This window comes from Oryctolagus cuniculus, chromosome 12, assembly GCF_051225735.1.
Source record: "Oryctolagus cuniculus isolate XC-2025 breed Fujian yellow rabbit chromosome 12, ASM5122573v1, whole genome shotgun sequence".
NCBI lineage: Eukaryota > Metazoa > Chordata > Mammalia > Lagomorpha > Leporidae > Oryctolagus > Oryctolagus cuniculus.
Window position 1 is genome coordinate 102,454,691 of NC_142878.1, and position 25,465 is coordinate 102,480,155.

Consider the following 25,465-nt stretch of genomic DNA (forward strand, 5'->3'; position numbering starts at 1 on the left):
TAGCACTGGAAGTGCCAGAGCTGGTTGTCATTTGTCTCTCTTCGGGCTTTTATTTTATCTGTCCAACCTTGGCGGACATTTGGGTTTGTGACTTCCTTGTCAGGCCCTCAGCGCTGGCATCTTTCCTTGACAGTCAAGTTGAGGAAGGGTTGGGGGAGCCATCCTTGCTGTCTGTCATTCCTTCTCTCTGGCCTGTGGTCATGGCATAGATTCTGTGTTTGCCTTATTGTAGTCAGGACCTTGCCACTTCTTCCTCAGGCAGTGACAATCCACGTGCAAACACCCAACCCATGTTTCATTCCCTTGGGCTTACTGTTTTCCCAGGTTGTGTGTTTTTCCCAAGTCAATTTGGAGGTGTCCGACTGAGTAGATGGTAGCTTGATGATCTAGACATTACAGTACCAGCGTGGACGGAACTCAAAGACGCAGTTTATTGAGTCCATACAAAAACACATGTAGATACACAAACTATATACTTTCTTCAAGGTGACTTCAAGAAATGTATGGAAAAATGGAATTAAAAGATTTGCTTATTTTGCTGCAAAAAATTTTTGAAGCTCATGCATCCTTTTTTCATAACACTCAATTTTCATGAACTTGTTGAAATGTCCTTGTACACACACGCACACACACACCTGTATTTGTGTGCATATGCCCAGTTTTTAAAAAATATTTGTAAGAATACATCTTATAATGAAAGCAATTATGGCCATTTCAGAGATGATAAATGCTTTCTGGGTGTGTGTCTTAGTTTTACGTATAATATCTAATTCTGAAAATAGTTTTTAAAATTGTTTTATATTTTTCATTTTATTTTAAAGACAGAAACAATAGACAGACAGACACAGATATCTTCCATCTGCTGGTTCATTCCCCAAATGCCTGCAAAGAGCCAGGGATGGCTACACCGAAGCTGGGAATCTGTAACTCAATCCTGGTCTCCCAGATGGGTGGCAGGGACTTCTCACTGCTGCCTCCCAGGGTGTGCCCTGCAGGAAGCTGGAATTGCAAACGAAGCTGGGAGTTGAACCCAGGTCCTCCTATATGGGATGTGAATATTCCCCGGAGTATCTCAACTGCTGACCAAATACCTGCCCCTGAAATGTTTAAAAGAATGCATTCATTTATCAGATTCATAATTTAAATTATGTTATTCTTTCTGGCCCAACTGGCACATTCATCTCCTAATAGAGTGCACTTGAACCACATGTTGTTTGTTCAGTATCTGAATTCGCACTCCTTCTCTGTGTCCCTGTCTCTGCGTGCTGGTTCTCTCAAGACTTCATAAACAGTTCTGGACTTTGGCCTGGGCTCCTGGAAGCTTCTGCTCTCCATAGACTGAAAGGGATTTAAAACACACATATTTATCAAAGAGGATGTCGCATACAGCTGTCTGACTCACAGAAACATAGAGCCTCGTTTCCATATCCACCACTTTTTTTTTTTTTTTTTGTGGTTGTGTTGTGCTTGGTGAGAGAGACCTTGGCAAAAAATCAGGGGCACTTGTGATGGAGGAGAATGACTTTGCTGTTTTTCTCTGATTTTGGAGTTTGTCCAGATAATGTGGGTTTCTAGGAAACAGGCTTTTCCATCAGTTATTTATTTGCTTTGTTTGGAACGTCGTGGTATTGCCCAGCCTGTGTTGTTGCGAAGATCAGAAACTCTTTGCTCGCATCCGTCTCTTTCTGGTCCCTCATACAGTCAAGTTACGGCTGTACTTTCAGGAGGACGGGAAAAGTGCACGTGAGGCCACTGTGGACAGCCTGCCCTGTGTTTCCATCACAGCCAACCAGGAGCAGCTGGTGTGAAAATGGAGGACGTGGGACCGGCTTTATGGTGTAGTCCATGTCCCGTGCCGGGGTGTGAGTCCCACGTCTGCTTCTGATCCAACTCCCTGCTAATGCACACCCAGGGAGGTAGCAGGGGATGGATCAAGTAATTGGGTCCCTGCCACCCACACGGGAGACCCAGAAGAAGATCTAGGCTTTTGGCTTTGGCCCTACTGGGGGCATCTGGGATGTGAGCCAGAGGACACAAAATCTCTCTGTCACTCTGCCTTGCAAATAAATGAAAAGTAAATAAAATAGAAGAAATAAGCATGGACGACTTGGCTTCCACCTGGGAGAGGATGCAGTAGGGGAGACTGACCATCGTTCCCCAGTGCTCGTGTAGGAGGGCTGAGGACCACCCGTTCACACAGTGCCTGAACTGAACTGGACCCTGTCCCGTGGGCCTTTCATAAATGGGTTGTTGAGAACGACTACATTCTTACAGATAGAGTAAAATATGAGGGTGTCGCTCCCCCTCTTCGTGGAGGAACGACACAGGACCCTGCGCTGTTCTTTCATCTGCTCGGCCCTCCCCGGGTTTGCTGCTGGTTCTTCCCGGGTTGGCTACTATCCCTTCCACCTCCGTGGAAGGGCGGTTCCCCCTGGCCACATTCCCCACTTCCGCAGGGGAGCGGCACACCGCCGGCCGGCTTTCTCGGGGGCTGCACAGGCGTTCCCCTTAGATGTTCTTCCGTGCATGCCGTCTCTCTCCTCCTTTATAGTCCTCCTCCGCCAATCCCAACTTGGCTGCCCACACGCCGAGTACGCTGCTCTCCAATCAGGAGCCAGTCCTACAGTTTATTGGTTGAACTGGAGGCAGCTGTGCGGAAGCTGTTTACTTCTCTCCCAACGCCATATTGTGGGAGAGCAGATGCATAGAATAAGTCTTAATTCCAGTAACAGTCTAGTCCGAGTTGCTCCCCACAGAGGGGACTTCTAAAAGTTCATGGACAATGGAGTTAAAAAGTTTATTTTGGTACAAAAAGTGGTAAGATCCATGGTCGTGAGGAGTCTTCAGAAATACATACTATGCAAAAAACTGCATGGATTTCAACATTTTTTGCACCAATATAAACTTCTCTTTGAGTTCTATTTTCTACTAACTTTTTGAAGTCCTCACATAAATGGAAATCAGTGGGATGTTAGGATTGTCTTATAATGGTCAATTCTCAGATTCTGATGTTTAGCAACTTAGACACTATTTATAAAATAACCTTTTTTTTCTATTCTTTAAGCAGCTGCATCTTCATAGTTGGACTGTTGGCACTTTTTCCTTTTCCAGTGGATTTCATCCTGAATATTCTTGCTCTCTTGAATAACTCGTTTCTCATGGATGACACTTATCACAGCCCTGCTGTGTGGCGGATATTTTGTATATGAACTCCTGAGTGACTATGTTTCTTCTTCAATGTGCCCAAATTGCCACCAGGGAGCAGTAGAGGGTCTCAACCCAGAGTTGGTGCTGCGAGCTTGCTTCACTGACTGCAAGGTGAAATAGGTGTTAGTTGTTCAGTGAGCATTTGCTGAACACTGGCGTTGGTGAGAAGATGTTTGTGAATATAAATTTTAAGGTTATTCCCATGAGAATACCAAAGTTCTTCAAAAAGTTCTCAGAAAAATGGAATTGAAAGATAACCTGATTTTGGTGCAAAACATTTAAACATTCATGCTTAACACCTTTTCCGTGAGTTTTTTGAATTCCCCCTCATATTTAATAAAACAAAACCCAGTGGCTTTGATGAAGACATCTCTTCCATGGTTAAATTTTAGCTACTACTGGTAGATTTTCCTCTATTTTTATTTTTATTTATTTTTTTTGCTAGGCAGAGTTAGACAGTGAGAGAGAGAGAGAGAGAGAGAGACAGAGAGAAAGGTCTTCCTTCCTTTGGTTCACCCCGCAAATGGCTGCTATGGCCAGTGCTGCGCTGATCTGAAGCCAGGAGCCAGGTGCTTCCTCCCGGTCGCCCATGCGGGTACAGGGCCCAAGCACTTGAGCCATCCTCCACTGCCTTCCCAGGCCACAGCAGAGAGCTGGACTGGAAGAGGAGCAACCGGGACAGAATCTGGCACCCCAACCGGGACTAGAACCTGGTGTGCTGGCGCCACAGGTGGAGGATTAGCCTAGTGAGCTGTGGCACTGGCGATTTTCCTCTCTTTATAAAACAGACATCCACTTTCTGAGGGGTGGGATGCTCTCCTCTTTGTGGCCTGAAGTCGTCCTCTTTCTGTCAGTTGTCTTCTTAGGGAGTCATTTTTCTTCTATGCAGATATATCGCGCTTCTTCAGGAAGACATTTGCTGGTTGCTTTTCTACTTGTTTTCAGCTAAGCAAGCTCTGACTTCTGTTTCTCTGTGCTCCCTACTCGCCAAGTAGTGCTTTTCCTAATTTGTCCAGGCAGGAGAGGCTGTGAGCCCACCAGTTCCCCTTTCTCCCAAAGTAGGTGTTACAGCCTCACCTTGGGGTGCAGCTAGTGGCTAAGTGGATCCGTTCCCACCTGTTCCCAAACATGGCGAGGCACAGCGTTAGAGCCAGGGCGTGCGTTCAGTTCCTGAACCTGCTGTTAGCAGAGCACCACAAGTCAAGGGCATGAGTGGCAGAATGGATTGTCCCATAGTTTTGCAGGCTGGAGGTTCAAGGTCAGGAACTTGGCAGGACCAGCTCCTTCTGAGAGCTGTGAAAAACTCTGTGTGCTGCCCCTCAGGCGTTCCGCTGTGCATGTCTGCTTTCATGCCTCCTTTTGTAAGGACACCAGTCATATTTGAAGAGGGCCCACCATATGGCTTTATCTTAACTCAGTTACATCTGCAAAGTCCCTATTTCCAAATAACATCACATTCGGCGGTGTCTTGGGCAAGGACTTCTGGGTTATCTTTGGGGGTACACAACTCAACCCATAGTCGTGCCAACAGAAAAGAAAATCTACCTATTTCATCATCCCTCTCAAAATCAAGATTCTGCCTCATTTTTTGGAGAAGTTTATTTATTTATTTGAAATACAGAGTTATGGGAGTTGGGGCCAGGGGCAGAGAGAGAAAGAAAGAGAAAGATCTTCCATCTGTTAGTTCACTCCCCAAATGGCTTCAATGGCCAGAACTGAGCCAGGTTGAAGCCAGGAGCCAGGAGCTTCCTCTGGGTTTGCCACATTGTTAGGGGCCCAAATACTTGGGCCCTCTTTTGCTGCTTTCCCAGACCATTACTAGGGAGCTGGATCAGAAGTGGAGCAGTGCCCATATGGGATGCTGGTGCTGCAGGCAGCAATTTAACTCGATACGCCACAATGCCAGCCCCTCCATCTCATTTGTTTGCCACTCATCAAAGGTAGAAACTTGAAATTCTACATAGTTTCCTATAATGTAGCCTGTTGAGGGAATTTTTTGGTTAAAGTAGTTCAAATATTGATTTAGTAGTTACCAAAATTCACAGCTAAGTTACATGCATAAATGTATATGTACTTTGTCTATTGTTATACAAAAATCTGTTCTATAAATTCTCGACAGTATTTTGAAGTGGCCAAATCAGGTAGCTGAATTTGAATTCATTTCCTTATTGTTGTCGTAAAACTCATTTTCCGAAACAGACAGGGGTAATGCAAGAATATTTAAAAGGTTTATGGAATGGAATTAAAAGGTAAGTTTGCTTTGCTGTGAAACAGCATTGTGCTCAACTTTAATGGTTGCCCCTTCATGCCCAGTTTTTTTTTCCCCCTTTAAGGGGACAGGGGCAGTTGGGCTTGTGGAGATGATCAGAGCAATGGGGACAGCCTACCTTCTATGGCTGGCTGGGTCTGTTGTGACTGTACCTCTTAATCCCCAAACAACAACAACAAACCCTTTGGGGGAGAAAAAGACCTTGCAGATTAAAGGAACTTGATTTTTTTCTAAGTTTCAAGTATTAGAGAGAGGGACTGTATATATTTAGCTAATAGTTTTTCTTCATTTTGTATCTTCTATGTTGCTCTCCAAAGATGTTAATATAATGCATTGTTCTTGGAATTTGAGGGACAAACATCCAAATATAGGTTGCTTCTGGGACTAAGACTGTCTTAATTAGTAATTTTCAATGGTAATGCCAAGGGCTTGTCCAAGGAAGAATGATAACATTCATCATATTTCTATGGCATTTGAAGATATTTTACATGGATAAACCTCTGAACAGCTCCTAGATTATTTAAAAAGACCTGTAACTGAAGATTTCATCACAACAGTAGATTCAAACCACCAGTAGGGCATAGCTTAAGGGAAATATATGAATTCACTGATTTTTTTTTTTTTTCAGAATCATGCTGTTGCAAAGAGTGTAAATTATATAATTTTAACCTAATTTTTGATCAAAACAATCCTTTTAAATGGAACATATGTCTGCAAAGAGTCTAGGCAAATTTACATTTTAATATGGTTCTGTTTGAAGTTCACAGCAAGTTTTATTAATCATGCTTTTTAAGGCACAAAGTTGGTATTGCTGATGTAACCGTGACTGACTCATGGGACCAGTTTAGTTTCTTTACTGTAGGACCAAAGGATCATATGTGCCCTTACACAGCACCTCCTTCCTGACCACGAAGAAATGGTTGACTTAGGGCAAGTGGCATTTGATCCATCTCCATGTCATGGTCACATACCAGATTTCCTATCATTTTTCTCCTTGGTATCCCGACATTTTTACTTTGAAATGCAGAGGAGTCATTTGGGGGCTGTGTGAGGATCCAACCCCAGGAAGCTTTTGACCTAAGGAGTTATTTTTTTTTAATTAAAGTTTTCCTTTCAAGATCTAAAATTCAGTATTTATTTTCTCTGCTAGTTTATAAAACCAACAAAAAACACAAAAACAAAGTAATATAAAACCTTAGTCAGCAGTGGAGTTTACTTTATCTTCATCTATTGCTCATATTAATCAACCATTTCTACTAAGATATGAAAAAATGACTGTTAACAGGGCAGCTGTAAGTACATATGGGAAAAAAATATTTGGGGATTGAGGTTGTGGCACAGCAGGCTAAGTAGCTACTTGTAACACCAGCATGCCGTAGTGGAGCCCTTGTTCAAGTCCTGGCTGGTCCACGTCCCCTCCAAGTCCCTGTCAATGCACCTGGGCAAACAGCAGAAGGTAACCCAGGTGCTAGAGGCCCTAGAAGACCTGCATGGGAGTTCTGGGCTCCTGGCTTAGCCCTCACATTGCAGTAATCTGGGGAGTGAACCAGTGGATGGAAAATATCTTTCTCCCTTTCAAAAAAAAAAAATTAAACCTTTAAAAAAAAAGGAAAACATTATTTGGGACCAGCAAGCAGTGGCTGGTCAGATTCCCATGTCCTTTTCTTGTCAAAGTGCTTGTTGGGCTTCGTCACCTCTGGTCCCCATGGGCAGCTGGTGAAGACCTGGCTGACTGGTCAGGGCTCCTGGGCTCTTCTCCACTGACGGGAGATGCTCACAGAGGGGAGCCATGCACTAGGGACGGATTTCCCGGGCACGGTGTGCAGGAGTTTCTTGCACATTCCCTGTTTGTATTAGCTCATGAAAGGGATCGCAAGGTTATCAGTTATGGATGAGGATGAGGGAGGAGATGGAAGTTTGAGGACTGAGAAAGAAGCATGAACTATGTGTCTTGAAGAGCAAGGACACACACTTGAGGGAAAATGCCTGTGCTTACCCGAAGCGTAAAGACTCCTTGGAGGTTAATGGGCGTGAGTTTAAAGCAACTTGGTGTGCCTCTGCCCCACACTGAGAGTAAAGGGGACGGGTCCGGGTGCCACAGCAGGTAAGAGAATGTCGGGAAGTCGGCCAGGCCTTGGTCTTTCTTGTGAACCTCCTCAACAAGGAGAGCTCTTCCCAGAAGCGTCCCTGGGCACCTGCTACCACCTCTCATCGACAAGGAATGGGCCTCACGTCCACTCCAACCCATGCTCTGGGGAGTTGTCTGGGTCTTCCACGAAGCAGATGCCAGCACAGGACTACAGTGAGGGTTACCTCTTTCTCACCTCTCTCCCTGTCCCCTCCCTCCTTCCCTCCCACCCTTCTCCCCTTCTTCCCTTCTTCCCTTCCCTTCTCTTTCTTGTGTTTTTTTTTTTTTTTCTTTTTCTTTGTGGTAGTAATGGAGAGGACTTGGAAACCATTTCAGTTTCTCTTTAGTTTATTTTTTGAGCCAATTTTGCAATTTACATTTTTTAAAGAAGTGTCCAGTTCATCTAATTTTTCAAACTTCACTTTTAAAATGTTTGCTTATCATTAAACAACCTCAGAGGTACCTATCATTATGTCTTTTCATTCCTAAACTTGTTACTTGATTCCTTCTCTAATTTTCCTTTTGTTTGGCTGAGACATCTAAGAGCTACATTTTAGTTTGGACAATTAGTTCTCAGAGTTTTTTTTATTTTAAATTCTTTTCAAATGAAAAATTTTAAAGAGATTTGAAAGGCAGATTGACAAAGTGAGAGAGAAAAAGAGAGATAGAGAGCTCTTCTTTCCACTTGCTCTCTAGCCAAATGGCTGTAACAGCCAAGGCTGGGCCAGGCCAAAGCCAGGAGCCAGGAACTCCATCCAGGTCATCCAAGGCAGAGACCCAGGTTCTTGGGCCAGCCTCTACTGCCTTCCCAGGCACATTAACGAGGAACTGGATCCGAGTGAAACAGCCAAGACACAAATCAACACTCCAGTATGCAATGCCAGTATTGGGAACATTGGCTTAACCCACTGCACCACAACACTGGCCCCTAAATTTTTATTCACCTTTATATGAGTTTATTTTGGTGTTCTATTTTTAGCTTCCAAAGCCAGTTTCTTCATTCGTCTTATTTTCATTATTTTTCCACTTAGGACTCTATGCAAAATTCTTAATTCTACTGTAGTGTTTGTGTAAAGAAAAGCTGAGACCAGCTGAATTTAACAAATTTAACTTGAGCAAAAAAAAAAAAAAAAATGGTTCGAGCACTGGGCAGCATTGTAGATGGACAATGGGTCAGAATACCTCATCCCAGCGCCTGTACAGGTTGTAGTAACAGCAGAGGAAAGGAAGGGACATTGGCTATGGTCAGTGCTTGCCTTCCATGAACATGGTCTGATTGATGGCTAGGCCAACTGAGACTGGCTGAAGCTTGGCTGTTGTGATTGGCTGAGCTGTGGTTGTTTACTGACAAGGGTGTACTCATAGGTTAAATAAAAGTTTGTTTATACATCAGGTGAGGCTAGAGTTAACCCTGCATGACCGAACTTTATCACTCAAGTAAGGAGGCCAGTGTAGGCCACGTTCGTTTTGGTTTGTATCAGTCTCTAATTATGCTTAGTGCTGTTTGTGTCCTGGTTGAGGAATCATGGTCTCATCCGAAGTCATGAAGATGATCTTCTGTGGTTGCTTCTGCGAGCCTTATGGTTTTTCCTTTCACACCGAGACCTGCAATGCGCTGAGAATTTATTTTTGTACATGTGGTGAAGTCGGATCACTGTTTTTCTTCCACATGACTCTCTAGTTGACTAAGAGCCACTGGGTGAAGGACAGCACTTACTCTATTTGTCCTAAATCTACTGACCGCAACGTGGGTGTTTCTATGGACTCTGCTTTGTCTCATTGACAAATTTGTGGCAGTACCATTGTGATTTATCTGCTGTAGTATTACTAAGTTTCAGTATGTGGCAGCATAAGTTCTTCAGCTTTTTTCTTGAAGATTATCTTGGCTATTCTTGACTCTGCATTTCTGTATCAATAGTGAAATCAGCTTGTCAGTTTTTATAAAATTCTTCTGGATTTTGATTGGAATTGAATACATAGATCAATTTGTGGAAAACTGACACTTTACCAGTACTGAGTCTTCCCATCCATAAATACGGTAGGACCATAAATTTGTTTAGCTCTTTTAAAATTTCCCTCAAGAGGCTGACACTGAGCAATAGCTTGTAAAGCTGCCGCCTGCAGTGCCAGCATCCCCTGTGGGTGCCAATTCAAGTCCCGGCTGCTCCACTTCCAATCCAGCTCCCTGCTAATGTGCCTAGGAAAACAGCAGAAGATGGCCCAAGTCCTTGGGCCTCTGCACTCATTTGGGAGACTCGGAAGAAGCTCCAGGCTCCTGGCTTCAGATGGCTCCAGCTCCTGCCTTTGTGGCAATTTGGGGAGTGAATGGAAGATCTCTCTGTCTCTGTCTCTACTTCTCTCTGTAACTCTTTCAAATAAATAAATATTTTTAAAAAATAAGAATAAAGTTTCCTTCAACATTTACAATTTTTAATGTATGTCTTGCTTATCTTTTTTCAGATTTATTCCCTAGTGTTTGTTATTTTGATGTTGTAAATAGTATCTTTTTTTATTTATTTTTTATTTTTTGACAGGCAGAGTGGACAGTGAGAGAGAGAGACAGAGAGAAAGGTCTTCCTTTGCCGTTGGTTCACCCTCCAATGGCCGCCGCACTGCGCTGATCCGATGGCAGGAGCCAGGTACTTATCCTGGTCTCCCATGGGGTGCAGGACCCAGGCACTTAGGCCATCCTCCACTGCACTTCCCTGGCCACAGCAGAGAGCTGGCCTGGAAGAGGGGCAACCGGGACAGAATCCGGCGCCCTGACTGGGACTAGAACCCGGTGTGCCGGCGCCACAAGGCAGAGGATTAGCCTAGTGAGCTGCGGCGCCGGCCGTAAATAGTATCTTTATTTCCTTTCTCTAGTGTGTTGCTGGAGGCTGGAAGGCAAATTGCTTTTTGTGTGTTGCCATTTCACTCCTGCTGTATTCACCTATAAATACTACTGGTTGCAGTTTGTGGATTCTTCTAGAACACACACACATACACACACACTTGTGACATCTGCAAATAGTGACCGTTTTCTTTCCCTTTGTTTGCAGTCATCATATGCATTTTTTCCTGATACGCTGCGTTATTGGGGACCTCTGGTTCAGTGCTGAGTGGAGGGAGGCAGCCGTGGGTCTTGCCACGCTTCTCATTTCAGGGCAGAGCTGTCCATGATTCCCCGTTAGGTACATTGGCTGTACACTCTCGTAGATTCTTTATCTGATGAGAGAAATTTTGTTCCTCTAGTTCACTTTGTTCTCACGCACGGTATAAGTGCACAACTTTATCAAATGCTTTTTCTCATCTTGTGAGGTGGTCCTGTGGTTTGCTCTATTTTCTATTTTCATGGAATACATTGTAATGATTTTTCTTCAAATAGTTAGCTAACCATACCTTCCTGTAATAGATCCAACTTGTTCATTATCCTTTTTTATTAGAATTTCTTGGCAGTATTTATTTTATGTTTTATCAAAATGTATACCCTTTTACATATTACTAGATGTGATTTTAAATTGATTTATTTAAATTTTTTCCTATTTATGTCCATGAGAAGTTTTGTGTGTTTATTTTCCTTGAAATGCCCTTTTCATATCTTGGTATGGATTTTATACTGATTTTTTAAAAGAAGTTGAGAGGTTCTCTCTCTTTTCTCATTTTCTAAAATAGTTTGCATAGAATGTTCTTTAGTCTTTACATGTTTGGAAATGTTCACCAAGGAATTTTTAGAATTATGCCTTGTCTTTAAAAGATAGAGCATTCTTCATATTTTCTTATTTCCTTTTTTTTTTTTTTTTTTGACAGGCAGAGTTAGACAGTGAGAGAAAGAGACAGACAGAAAGGTCTCCCTTTTTCCATTGGTTCACCCCCCAAATGGCTGCCTTGGCTGGCGTGCTGTGCCGATCCGAAGCCAGGTACTTCCTCCTGGTCTCCCACGCGGGTGCAGGGCCCAAGCACTTGAGCTATCCTCCACTGCCTTCCCGGGCCACAGCAGAGAGCTGGCCTGGAAGAGGTGCAACCGGGAATGGACTGGCACCCCAACCAGGACTAGAACCCAGGGTGCTGGCACCACAGGTGGAGGATTAGCCTAGTGAGCCGCGGTGCCGGCCATATTTTCTTATTTCATCATGTGTCAGTTTTATTTAAAGAAATTTGTCTATTTCAACAGGCTTTTTAAAAGTCTTTGCCATAATGTTCCCTATTGTGTATTCTATAGTTATAATCATTATATAGTGAGTCCACTTTCACATTGCTGATGGTGGCCATTAGTGCCTACTCTCCTTTCCTTGGTCACTCGTGTTGGAGGGCTATCAAATTTGTTATACTTTTCGCAGCTATTGACTTTGTAAAGACTGTTTTTAATGTAGTTTTATTTCAACATCAATAATGTTTGCTTTCATCTTTGCCATCTCCAGCCTGCTACTTTCTCTGGATTCAATATGCTGATTTTTATAACTTTTTTTGAGGTGATGTTCACATCATTGATTTTATTTTCATCCTTATTTCTTTATTACATATGCATTTAAATCTTTAAATTTACCTCAAAATGTCTATATTTAGTGTCACATGGTTTGATATGTTTTCTTTCATCTCTCAGTGAGATTATTTTGTAATTTTCTTAATGATATATGTTTTAACTTGTGAGTTATTTAGAAATGTAACATTTAAGAATGTTGGATTTTTCCAGTTGTCTTTTATAATGTATTTTTATAGCTTAATCTATTGCAATCAAAGATATACTATATTATTTCAGTCTTTTAAAACTTATAACATTTGATTTTGGATTCAAAATATTGCAAATTTTGGAAGAATGTGATATGTAATCTTTACCTATTGGATGCAATGATATACAAATGAAAATAAGTCATATTTATTAATTGTGATATTCAGGTTACAACTTTCCTGACTTTTGTCTGATCTTTCTTTTTGATTATTTATTTATTTGAAAGATAGAGTTAAGATAGAAAGAGGGAGAGACAGAGAGAAGTCTTCCATCCACTGGTTCACTCTCTAAATGGCTGCAACAGCTGGAGCCGAGATGATCTGAAGCCAGGAGCCAGGAGCTTCTTCCAGGTCTCCCACATGGGTACAGGGGCCCAAGGACCTGGGCCATCCTCCACTGCTTTCTCAGGCCATAGCAGACAGCTAGATCAGAAGAGGAGCAGCCGGGACTTGAACTGGCACCCATATGGGATGTCAGCACTGCAGGAGGTGGCTTTACCCACCAAGCCACAGTGCCCCTTGTCTGATACTTCCATTAGTTACCACGAGAAACGTGCTAACAACACCACTTTTTTTTTTAAGATTTATTTATTTACTTGAGAGGTACAGTTACAGAGAGAGAGAGAACTTCCATTCACTGGTTCACTCCCCCAGTGGCCCCAATGCCAGGAGCTGGGCCTGTCCAAAGCCAGGAGCCAGGAGCTTCTTCCAGGTCCCCCGCGTGGGTGTGGGGGCCCAAACAACCAAGCCATCTTCCACTGCTTTCCCAGGCCCTCAGCAGGGAACTGAATTGGAAGTGGAGCAGCCAGGACTCAAACCAGTGCCCATATGGGATGCAGGTGCTGCAGGTGGGTGGTTAACCCACCACGCCACAGCACCAGCCCCAACACCACCTTAACCATGGATTTTGCACCATGTATTCTGAAACCTGGTTGTTAGGTCACTCACATTTAGAATCCTGCATCTTCCTAGTGAGCTGACCCTTTTGTCACTGTGAACTATTTTCTTTCAGCACTTTGAAGATCTCTCTCCATTGTCTTCTGGCTTCCATTTATTCTGATGAGAAGTCAGCTGTCAATCTTATTCTTGTTCCTTAGAAGGTAATGTGTCCTTTTTCTCCATCTGCTTTTAAGTGTATTCTCTTTGTTTTTGGTCTTCACTGATGTGACTGCAATGTAATTATGACTCTTCAGTTTGAGATCCATAGTACCCATGAGTCTGTGGCTTGATATCCACCATCAGTTTTGGATGATTCTCTTATTTCCTCTTTGAGATATGGCTTCTATCCTATTTTATTTATTTTCTATTTCTAGGGATGCAATTGTACGTTTACCTTTATACCAAATGTATATTTTCCACTTTTTTCTTATCTGTCATTTTGCTGATTTTGTGCTCAGGTATGCCTAATTCACAGATCAGCATATGATAGGCCATCAAACTGATCACCTGATTTTACAAATAAAGATTTATTGAGTCACAGCTGCACCCTTTTGTTTACATAAGTCTATGGCCTCTTTTGCATTGCATTAGCAGAGGTGACTAATTACAGCAGAGGCCATGTAGTCTGAAAACCTAAAATCTTTACTGTGTGGCTCTTTGGGAAAATATTCATCAAACTCCACTCTAATTACTATTAATAATATAATAGATCAATATGGTGTTGATATATTGATCTAAATTATTGTATTTTATTTCTAGAATTTCTGTTTTACTTTTATTACAACTTCTCTGTTTCTAGTGAAATTCTACTCTTATTTGATTTCTTAAACATTTTGATCATAGTATTTATTCCAAGATTACTAAAATTCATAATCCAAGGCATATAGGTGTTGCTAAGCCACTGCAGAGATAAATAAGAATTGAGCAATGTTGGGGCTACAGGAGGTAGCTGTGATATGCTTAAATTTTTATGTAACCATAATGTCAGTATCTATATTTCCTGTAATTATGTTTAGCATGTATGATTTTCACTTTTTGTTGGTTTACATTTTTTCTGTAAACTTCATTTTTATTATTTATTCAAAAGGTGTGCACACACACACAGAGATGGGAGTAGAGGGGGAGAGAGAAAGAGAGAGAGAGAGAGAGATACTGAGATCTCTCATCTACTGGTTCACTCCCCAAATGCCCACATGGCCAGGGCAAGGCTAGGGCTGAAGCCAGGATCCAGGAACACAATTCCAATCTCCCATTTGGGTAAGAAGGACTCGATTACCTGAGCTACCAGTGTTGCTTCCCAGGGTAGGAAGCTGGAGTCAAGAGCTGGAGCCAGATATTGAACCCAGGTACTCCAGTGTGGGATGTGGGCATCTGAACTGTTAGGGTAACCACTTCCCCTGCCTAATTGGTTTTTTTAAAGATTATTACTTATTTGGAAGGCAGAGTCACAGAAAGGCAGAGGTAGGTTCCTCCACTTGATGATTCATTACCCAGATGGTCACAATGGCTGGAGCTGGGCCGATTCGAAGCCAGGAGCCAGGAGTTTCCTCTGGGTCTCCCACAGGGTGCAGGGACCCAAGGACTTCTTCTAGTGCTTTCCCAGGCCACAGCAGAGAGCTGGGTCGGAAGTGGAGCAGCCAGGACTTGAACTGGTGCCCACATTGGATGCTGGCACTGCAGATGGTGGCTTTATCCATTATGCCACAGCACCAGCCCTTCCTAATTAGTTTTAAAGTCCGTACTGTGTGTTAGACATGAGAGATTATAGATATAATTTGGAACTAGAATGTTTTTCTTCTAGAAGACAGCTAAGTCACAAGCCAATCACCTTTATCCAATAAGGAATTGTGAAATAATTTGAGTGCAGGCTTCTTTACCTCTGAAAGCTGATTGATTTCCAGCTGACTTTTATCCATAGCTTAGAGCCTTGTGGGATTCCAGATGAGGGCCTGGGGTGTTTCCTGACACCCCGCACCTTGGCAAGCCTGAGCTCCAACTTTTGCTCCGGTCCCTTGGGTCTGGTGCCAGGTCGACTCGGGTTCTCAGCCTCCAGGAACCACTAGCACACTGGAGAGTGTGGCGAGGGAAAAGGTGCTGCCAGAGCTGTACCAAATGTGTGCTCAGATTTCTGGGCTTCCTTTGTGTCTCAGATCCCGGCCCTGCAAACCCTCATGAGCACGGTGATTCTCTGATGCCCTAACATGCATTTCACAATATTCTATGCAACGCTTTTACTGATTCTCATGGGAAGGGTTTATCAAAAGTGAGGCATTCTGGCCAGCGCTGCGGCTCACTAGGCTAATCCTCCGCCTAGCGGCGCCGGAACACCAGGTTCTAGTCCCGGTCGGGGCGCCAGATTCTGTCCCAGTTGCCCCTCTTCCAGGCCAGCTCTCTGCTGTGGTCCAGGAGTGCAGTGGAGGATGGCCCAAGTGCTTGGGCCCTGCACCCCATGGGAGACCAGGAGAACCACCTGGCTCCTGCCTTCGGATCAGCGTGGTGCGCTGGCCACAGCGCGCCATCCGTGGCGGCCATTGGAGGGTGAACCAACGGCAAAAGGAAGACCTTTCTCTCCGTCTTTCTCTCTCACTATCCACTCTGCCTGTTCAAAAAAAAAAAAAAAAGTCAAAAAAATGAGGCATTCTTGGCTGACGCCGCAGCTCACTAGGCTAATCCTCCGCCTGCGGCACCGGCATCCCAGGTTCTAGTCCCAGTTGGGGCACTGGATTCTGTCCCAGTTGCTCCTCTTCCAGGCCAGCTCTCTGCTGTGGCCCAGGAGTGCAGTGGAGGATGGCCCAAGTGCTTGGGCCCTGAGCCCACATGGGAGACCAGGAGAAGCACCTGGCTCCTGGCTTTGGATCGGCTCAGCCTGCTGGCGGTAGCAGCCATTTGAGGGGTGAACCAATGGGAAAAGGAAGACCTTTCTCTCTGTCTCTCTCTCTCACTGTCTAACTCTGCCTGTCCAAAAAAAGAAAAAAACAGTGAGGCATTCTGTCATAGTCAGAAGCCAAGTTCTTTAGCATTGTGCTCTACCTCTGGAAACCAGTGTTGTCACCATAACCCTGGTCTTGCCTGCCTCCCTACACACACACATACATCTCATGTCTGGAATTTCTGCATAATTTCATAGCAAGTATATCCAAATATTATTTTCAGTCAGTGCTTGTTTGGATTCATTTGTAAGCTTTGCTGATTTATTTCATCAGCATTTCTTCTTGCATCTATTTTCTTTTAAATTTATATTGGTTTCTGTTCTGTGCATCCTTTAGTAGTTTTTTCTGTTTTTTGTTTCCCAGTATCTCCTAGTGGCAAAATTTTACAGATACCTTTGTGTCTGATAAAATCTTTATTTTACTGATTGCTAATTGGTTGTTTGATTATAGGTTGATATTGATCATGGATTATTGATGAATCACTTGGTTATGTCATCCTAGATCCAAAATTCCTTTTTTTAAATTGTCCTTTTAAAAAAAAATTATTTATTTGAAAGTCAGAATTACAGAGAGAGAGAGAGAGAGATAAAGAGAGAGAGAGAGAGAGAGAGAGAGAGAGAGAGAGGAGACAGAGACAGAAACAGAGAGAGATCTTCTATCTACCAGATCACTCTCCAGATGGCTGCAACAGCTGAGGCTGGGCCAGGCTGAAGCCAAGATCCAGGAGCTTCATTTGGATGGCAGGGCCCAAGCACTTGGATCATCTTTTGCTGCTTTTTTGGCCATTAGCAGGGAGCTGGATCAGAAGTGGAGCAGCTAGGACATGCACTGGTGCCCATACAGGATTCTGGTGTCACAGGTGGTAGATTTACCTGCTATACCACAACACTGGCCCAAAGATCCAAAAGTCTTGACCCTCATCACTTTGAAGGTGTGGTTTTATTTTCATGCATTCCATAATACTGATAAGGAATCTGATATCAATCTGATTTTCACTCTTCCATAGATAATAATTTCTTCTTTGTGCTAATTTTAGAATTTGTTTATTTTTGTAGTTCTTTAAATATCTGTTCATAATTAAAGATTTATTTATTTATGTATTTGAAAGAGAAAGAGAGACAGAGAGAGATCTTCCATCCAATGGTTCACTGTCCAAATGCCCACAACAGTAAGGGACTGGGCCAGTCCAAAGACAGAAGCCAGGAACTCCATCCAGGTCTTCTATGAGGGTGGCAAGGGCCCAACTACTTGGGCCATCTTCTGCTGCTTTCCCAGGCGCATTAGCAGGGAGCTGAATTGGAAATGGAGCAGCCGGGACTTGAACCAGGACTCATATGGGATGCCAGCATCCCAGAAGGCAGCTTAATCTGCTGTGCCTCATTGCCAGCCCCTCTTAGCAATCGTCATGTGTCTGATTTAGAATTTCATATGTGTGATGGTGTTCCTTGGACTATGCACTATGGGCTTAACCTTTGTCTTCTCTTTTCCTTTCTTTGTGCTGCATTCTGGGAGTTTTTCCTTAGTTCATGCATCATTCAATCACTAGGGAAGAAAAGGAAGAAGGAGGCAGAGAACTTGTGCTTGAGTAAAACCACCTGAAACTAAATCGACCTCTGTCTCTGAGTGAGAATCCACTCTGAGCAGTGCCCCGCCCTTCCAGTTTAGAAGCTTGAATGTTCCTGTGTCAATATTTGTACCCTTGGGTTGAGTTTCTGTGAGCAACCCTACATAAAGTCTCAGTCCTTGTTGTCAGGGACATCAAAGTCAAGTGTTTTGGGAGGAAAAAAAAATGTTAACTAGACGAAGCCAAAAAAAAAAAAAAAAAAAAAAAGCCCTCCTACATTTTGTGAACCATTAACATGCATGGAATTATCTGGAAACTTACTCCAAAGAATTTTGCTGAAGGCCATCTGAGTGCCCATTTATGACAAAGCTAAATAAAATGTCCTCCCATCTTAAATACTTGTAATACCCATGCAGCATAGTTGTTTGTGATTGGTCCAGGGCTGTCTACAGAGGTGGAGAATATTCACCTTATTTTTGATTTTTTTTTTTTTTTGACAGGCAGAGTGGACAGTGAGAGAGAGAGACAGAGAGAAAGGTCTTCCTTTGCCGTTGGTTCACCCTCCAATGGCCGCCGCAGCCGGCACGCTGTGGCTGGCGCACCGCGCTGATCCGATGGCAGGAGCCAGGTGGTTCTCCTGGTCTCCCATGGGGTGCAGGGCCCAAGTACTTGGGCCATCCTCCACTGCACTCCCTGGCCACAGCAGAGAGCTGGCCTGGAAGAGGGGCAAGCGGGACAGAATCCGGTGCCCCGACCCGGACTAGAACCCGGTGTGCTGGCGCCGCAAGACAGAGGATTAGCCTAGTGAGCCGCGGCGCCGGCCATCACCCTATTTTTGAAAGGTGTGGAAAGCACCAGCCACCAGCTCATTGTCTGCAGATGTGTAATCAGGTTTCTCTCTGTCCAGACCAGGTACACTGTGGCCAAAGACAGCGTGGTCCAGTTCTTCTTTTACCAGCCCATCAGTCACCAGTGGAGACAAACTGACTTCTTTCCCTGCACCGTGACATGTGGAGGAGGTGAGAAACAGACTTTGTTCGTGGATATTTAGAGCTGAGCATCAGACAGTACCATGTGCATTTCAAAGCTGACTTTGAAGTTGATTCACCAGTTAGAAACTTCTAGTCACAGGTCCCCTACTTAGCAGCCTGGAGTGTATGTGCCTTTACCCCTATTCTAGAAGATTAGGTAAAAAACTGGATTTTATTTTGTGTTTTTAGTTAAAAAGCTGGAAACATCTCATGTGTTATCACGTTTCTTGTCTTGCTTGTCTTTCAAGTATTCATTATCTTTTTATTTCCTATGAAACAACTGAGAAGCAGAAAGACAGAAGAACTTGCCCAACCTGATCAGGTCATGGACATGTTGGGTTTTTTTTTTTGTATTTTTAAAGATTTATTTATTTGAAAACCAGTTACAGAGGGAGTGATCTTCCATCCGCTGGTTCAGTCTCCAAATGGCCACAACCACCGGGGCTGGGCTAGGCAAATGCCAGGAGCCAGGTGCTCCATCCAAATCTCCCACGTGGGTGCAGGGGCTCAAACACTTGGGCTGTCGTCTGCTGCTTTCTCAGGCACATTAGCAGGGAGCTGGATAGGAAGTGGAGCAGCCAGAACTTGAACCTGTGCCCATATGGGCTGCCAGCATTGTAGGCGGCGGTATAACTCATTGTGCCACATCACTGGCCCAACATGTTGGCTCTAACATTAGATTTCCACCCAGTCTCCCCTCTGGTGCAGGGGCCTTGCTTAAACTTACCAGGAAGAGAAAGGAGCTCCGCTTAGTGCTATGGGGATAGGCCTGCTCGCTGTCTGCCTAGTTCAAGGTTTTCAGGACATCGAGGAAGTTTGAGGGGACAGTGAAATCCAGGGCCTGCATGCATGGAGCATAGAAGTGTGCTTAGGCTCACGTGGAGATGTTAGTTTATTTAATACCAAGCAATAATAATTCCCTGGAGCAAATGAAGTGACTAGAGCCACTGGTGGAATTATTGTCTTTGTCTGAAGTGCACTTTTTTTTTTAAAGATTTATTTATTTATTTGAAAGTTAGAGTTATGCAGAGACAGAAGGAGAGGCGCAGAGAGAGAGGTCTCCCATCCACTGGTTCACTCCCCAGTTGGCCACAACAGCTGGAGCTGTGCCGATCCGAAGCCAGGAGCCAGGAGCTTCTTCCAGGTCTCCCACGCGGGTGCAGGGGCCCAAGGATTTAGGCCATCCTCCACTGCTTTTCCAGGCCACAGCAGAGAGCTGGATCAGAAGTGGAGCAACAGGGACTTGAACCGGCGCCCCTTTGGGATGCTGGCACTGCAGGTGACGGCTTTACCCACTATGCTACAGCGCCGGCCCCTGAAGTGCACTTTTTACATCCTGGAGTTAATGATTCTTTGCCAGTGCCAGCGCAGGAAAGGGAGATACTGGCATGGCCAGCAGCATGTGAGTCGGTGCTTCCCCTAACAGTGCTAGGAAGCAGGACTGGGCATCATACTGTGTGGCAAGCCGTGTGCTAGGGGCTCCTCGTCACTTTTATTCTTCCAGAAAACCCTCAGGAAAGTCTATGTTGTGCCTGTCTCATGTGTGAGCAGACAGCTGGGATCTGGGTCCAGGCCTGTCTGTGCCATGCTCTAGAGGACTTTACCCCTTGAGCCTTCCCTGATCTGACCACCCGACCTGGTACCAGTTTGGAAGACACTGGCTCAGGTATGGTCCTGTTTGAGGAGTTAGAATAAATCCTCCTTCTTCAGCCCAACCCAACCCAGCCCCACACCAAGTCATGTCTCCCTGCAAGGCTATAGAACGTCAAGTTCTCAGAGAGGCAGGAGCTGAGCTAGGGCTCTGGCCTCTCTCTCTTTTCAACACCAGGTGTATCAAGTGGGGCCTCAATGTCACGTTCCTGTGATGCAGGCCAGACCCCCCCTTCTGGGACTTAGGCTCCCCCTGAACGCAGGAGGAAGGTGCTTTTCTTTTCCTTTTCTTTCTTTTTTTTTAAGCTTTCATTTATTGATTTGAAAGGCAGAGAGACAGAGAGATCTTCCATCCACAGTTCACTATCTAAATTGCTGCAATTGCCTGGCCTGGCCCAAGCTGAAGCCAGGAACCTGGAACACCATCCAGATCTCCTCGGTGGGTGGCAGGGACCCCAGCAGCTTCTGACGCTTCCCCAGGCACATTAGCAGGGAGCAGGACCAGAAGTAGAGCAGCCAGGACTTGAACTGGCGCTGTGATGTGGGATGCCAGCATCCCAAGGGCAGCTTAACCCACTGTGCCACAATGCCAGTCCTGAGGCAGGTGCTTTTGTGAGAAGCCCAGCAGAAGTTAGTGTCTCTGGGAAGGGCAAAGAAACGATCCAGGGATTGAAGGGGGCCCTGGAAGGGAAGTAAAAAGCCTTTCTTGTCTTCCGGTTACCTCTCACTAGGGCCTGGCACTGGGCAATAGATGATATCATTATGACTCCAGCAGAGGTTCTCCAAGTGTGTCCCCTGGACCAGCAGCCTAGCCGGCATCTTTGGATGCTGAGCGAAGAGAATTGTTAGGGGTATGTGCATTCTCAGAGGCCAGCTCAGAACTCCTGAGTCTGGGGTGGACTCAGCACTCTGTTGTTTCCAGACACCCTCCCAGAATGAGTGCTGCTCAGCTCTGACAACTGCCACTGCCAGACAGCAATGGCCTTGGATATTGGCTGTGGCATATTAATGTCACTCTGCTGCCATATTGGTGTCACATTTGCAGTATCATTCATTTATGAATTTTTTTTAATATTTATTTTTTATTCATTTAAGAGGCAGAGTTACAGACAAAGAGAAGGAGAGACAGATAGAGAGGTCTTCCATCTACTGGTTCACTCCCCAAATAGCTGCAACAGCCAGAACTGGGCCAATCCAAAGCCAGGAGCCAGGAGCTTCTTCTGAGTCTCCCGTGCAGATGCAGGGGCCCAAGCACTTGGGCCATGCTCCACTGCCTTCCCAGGCCACAGCAGGAAGCTGGATCAGAAGAGGAACAGCCAGTACCCCAATCAGTGCCCAATCGGATGCTGGTGCTGCAGGCGGAAGCTTAACCTACTGCACTACAGTGTCGGCCCCCGGATTTTTTTTTTTTTTTTTTGACAGGCAGAATGGATAGTGAGAGAGAGAGACAGAGAGAAAGGTCTTCCTTTGCTGTTGGTTCACCCTCCAATGGCAGCCGCGGCTAGCGCACCGTGCTGATCCAAAGCCAGGAGCCAGGTGCTTCTCCTGGTCTCCCATGGGGTGCAGGGCCCAAGCACTTGGGCCATCCTCCACTGCACTCCTGGGCCACAGCAGAGAGCTGGCCTGGAAGAGGGGCAACCGGGACAGAATCTGGCACCCTGACCGGGACTAGAACCCGGTGTGCCGGTGCCGCAGGCGGAGGATTAGCCTAGTGAGCCGCGGCGCCGGCTCCCCGGATTGTTTTTTAAATGGACTTTCTGAAAACAACCTATCCTCAAAAAGAGTTTTGTATTTCTGTAACTACAAAATGACTGTCTCCTGCCGTCAACAGAACATGGCCACAAAGATAAACATGATGAAAACAAAGCAGTGGGGGAGGTAATGCCGGTGTTCCCCCCCAACCCCCCACTGTCAGTGTTCTCTCCGTTTCCTTCAATTTCTCCTGAACCGTGTTGAACAGTATCAACAGCTTTCTGAGGTTCTGAGGGAAAACACTGTTTTAGAACTCGAGTCACTGCCTCTCCAGTGGCTGTAAGGGAAGATGTCTGAAAGCACTGGACATCTCCTTTTTTTTTAAAAGATTTATTTTTTATTTATTTGAAAGAGTTACAGAGAGGCAAGACAGAGAGAGAGGTCTTCCATCCGCTGGTTCACTCCCCAGATGGCTGCAACGGCCAGAGCTGTGCCGATCTGAAGCCAGGAGCCAGGAGCTTCCTCCAGGTCTCCCACATGGCTGCAGGGGCCTAGCACCAAGGCCATCTTTCACTGCTTTCCCGGAAGCATTAGTAGAGAGCTGGATCAGAAGTGGAACAGCTGGGACTAGAACCGGTGCCCATGTGGGATGCCAGCACTGCAGGCCAGGGCTTTAACCCACTGCGCCACAACTCCGGCCCCAGCATTGGACATCTCTTAAAACTGAAAGAGATAAAAGACAGGTTGGAATCAAGAACCAGGGCTTCAGAAACGTTGGGGCCAATCTCGTTCTCCACTGGGCAACGTCCTGGGGGTGGGCACTTTGATGGGTGAAGCTGCCGCCCAGGATGCCTGCATCCCACATCCAAGTACCTTCGGTCAGATCTCACTCCGCTTCCCAGCCAGCTTCCTGCTAATGTACCTGGGAGGCAATGGATGATGCCTCAAATACTTGGGTGCTTGCCACCCACGTGGGAAACCAGGAAGGAGTTCCTGGCTCCTGAGGGTGTTTGGGGAGTGAACTAGTAGATGGAGGATATCTCTCCATTTCTCCCCAGTCCCCCGCCCCCATCACTCTGGTTTCAAATAAATAAATAAATCTTAAAACAAACAAATCAAGAGGCAGTGTGACCTGGTGGAATAAGCAGTAAAGTGGGAATTTGTAGATCTGATGATGCCACTAATGAGCTCGGAGACCTCTTTGAATCTCTACTTCTCTCCTGTAACTGGGGCTGTTTTGTTTATAGCATTTCAAGGAAGGGGGGGGCAATTATGTGTGTCCGGGGACTTCATGGGTGCCTGACAGTGACTGCACCTCGGGACATAGCTGCTGTATCAGAAGCCTGAATTTTGTTGAAACGCCTTTGCATCACGGACAGATCCTTGGCTGTGCCTCTGCGGGCGTTCTCTGTTACACCAGTCACAAGTGATGTGCAGTGTGGCTGGCTCAGTGCCCACAGGGGGATGCTCTCAGCGTCTGTGAGACACTGCAGGAATATTTTATAGCCAGAAGCTGAATCCCAGCCCTGGACAGTCAGGTCGGCCACGGGGCCAGGGAAGACAAGCATCTCGGGGCAGGTGTTTGCCACCGTACTGGAAATGCCGCTTGGGATGCCCACATCCCAAATCAGAGTGTCTCAGTCTGCTCTCAGTTCCAGCTTCCTGCTAATGTGCATCCAGTGATGATGGTTCAGGCACTTGCTGCAGGGTCTGGCGCCGTGGCCGTGGGCCTATGGAGCTTGCTTCCCTGCCTGTGGGCGGGTTCTCCACACGCAAGGTGGCACAGGCTTTCCTGGGGCTGCGCTGGGTCCCTGCCACTCCCATGGATGCCCTGGATTGAGTTCCTCGTTCCTGGCTTGAACCCAGCTGGGGCTGCAGTGAGCATTTGTGAGCAAAACCAGCAGAAGGAAGATCTCTCTCAATCTGGCTTTCAGATTAATTAACTTATTGCTGAAAAGGCAAGATTCTCTCATAGACTCCAACACAAAAGCAAAGGAATGGTAGGGGTTTTTTGACTGTCCCTGTGTGAGAATATGAACACATCTTTCTTTTTACTCCTTAGGCTCGCACACATCACTCAGCCATTCCAATTTGGACCCATTTGTTAGAAAGATCTGTTCTCCACTGTAGGAGGGAAATTTTACAGTGGGATTCAGCTTGGTTGGTTAACTTCTTGGGAGGAGAATGGGTGCCTCTCATTCTTGGGTGCCCATGAAAGACGGGCACTATCAATATGGGTGGGAGCACCTGTGGTGAGGCCCCCCAAAATAACTGGAGATAAGAAGAGTAGGGAGATTTGAGGTGCCTGCCTTTTTTTTTTTTTCACATTGGCAGAAGTTCAGTAAATGAACTCATAATAGAGGAAGACAGTCTGCCTTGTTTCTTTTGCTTTTAGTTATCTCTAAACATTAGAGGAAAATCCCCAAATTATAAACACCTGTATGCTCCCTGTCTGCTTTTGGAAGTGTGTTTCCATTTAGAACAAAGATTTGCTCTGACTCAACGAGCTGTAAGATCTCTCTATACTTGTTTTGGGGGAAATTAAAATACACACATAAAACCCACAAGGAAAGCATTACCCAAATTTAATTATGGTAGTAATCAAATCTACAGGATTCGCATGAATGGCCTTTCTGTTTGTTGGATAATCACACAAATCAGTGTGTTGGTCTCCATGGTACCACGGGTACTTGGATGGGCTTCGCTGGTCTTCCCTGCGCTGACGTAGGTGGGCACGGAAGCCAGTCTGGAGACGGTACCAAGACTGCTCTTGCCACCCGGCATTGCAGACTTTCTGGCAGTTACTGGCACCTGAGCAACATTTTATTGACTCCATTTGGATTTTCATTTCTGTGGTTTCCGCCTTGCTTTTTTATAATGCGTACCAGTCTGTCCCTCTCCACTCACTTACACCCGAGCCATGCCTTTGAGAAAGCTGTCTAGTGGTATACAAAATCAGATCGTCTCGGGAGTCAGGGCAGTAAATGTATTTTTAGGCATTTAGACTAAATTGGCTGAGGCTGAGAGCTTAGCTTTGGGCATTTTTTTTTTCCTGAGGAGATCATTCTAGTTTTGAAAAGTTATCTTTCTTTAAAATAATAAAAGGGGGTTTAGCAAGACATATCGTGACAGGAAGCCTGGAATCAGATCTGTTAGGAAACAGAAGTGTCATTTTGTGAGTTTCTTTTTTAATGCACAACACCCATTTATGAAGAAGGCACCCTTTTCTCAGATACTGTCCAAATTGGATGTAATAGATTCAAGAAGATCTCTACTCCTTGGAAGGCTCCTGGGAGGTGGGAACAGGGCAATGCCTCTTGTTCCTCCCTGTGTAGATGACATTCAGTC

The 25,465-nt window shown here is 45.2% G+C and overlaps 1 protein-coding gene across 3 annotated transcripts in view; it reads left to right on the top strand.

The window, feature by feature from the left end:
- ADAMTSL3 (ADAMTS like 3) overlaps window positions 1-25,465 on the top strand; it is a 410,995-nt gene that overhangs the window by 213,661 nt on the left and 171,869 nt on the right. For all 3 annotated transcript variants that reach the window (XR_016217636.1, XM_008275279.5, XM_089309514.1), the window contains exon 10: window positions 18,652-18,763. Coding sequence is in view for 2 of the 3 variants with exons in the window: in XM_008275279.5 (XP_008273501.3) it covers window positions 18,652-18,763 (112 nt within the window). In the remaining variant the exon portion in view is untranslated. The remainder of the gene's footprint in view (window positions 1-18,651; window positions 18,764-25,465) is intronic.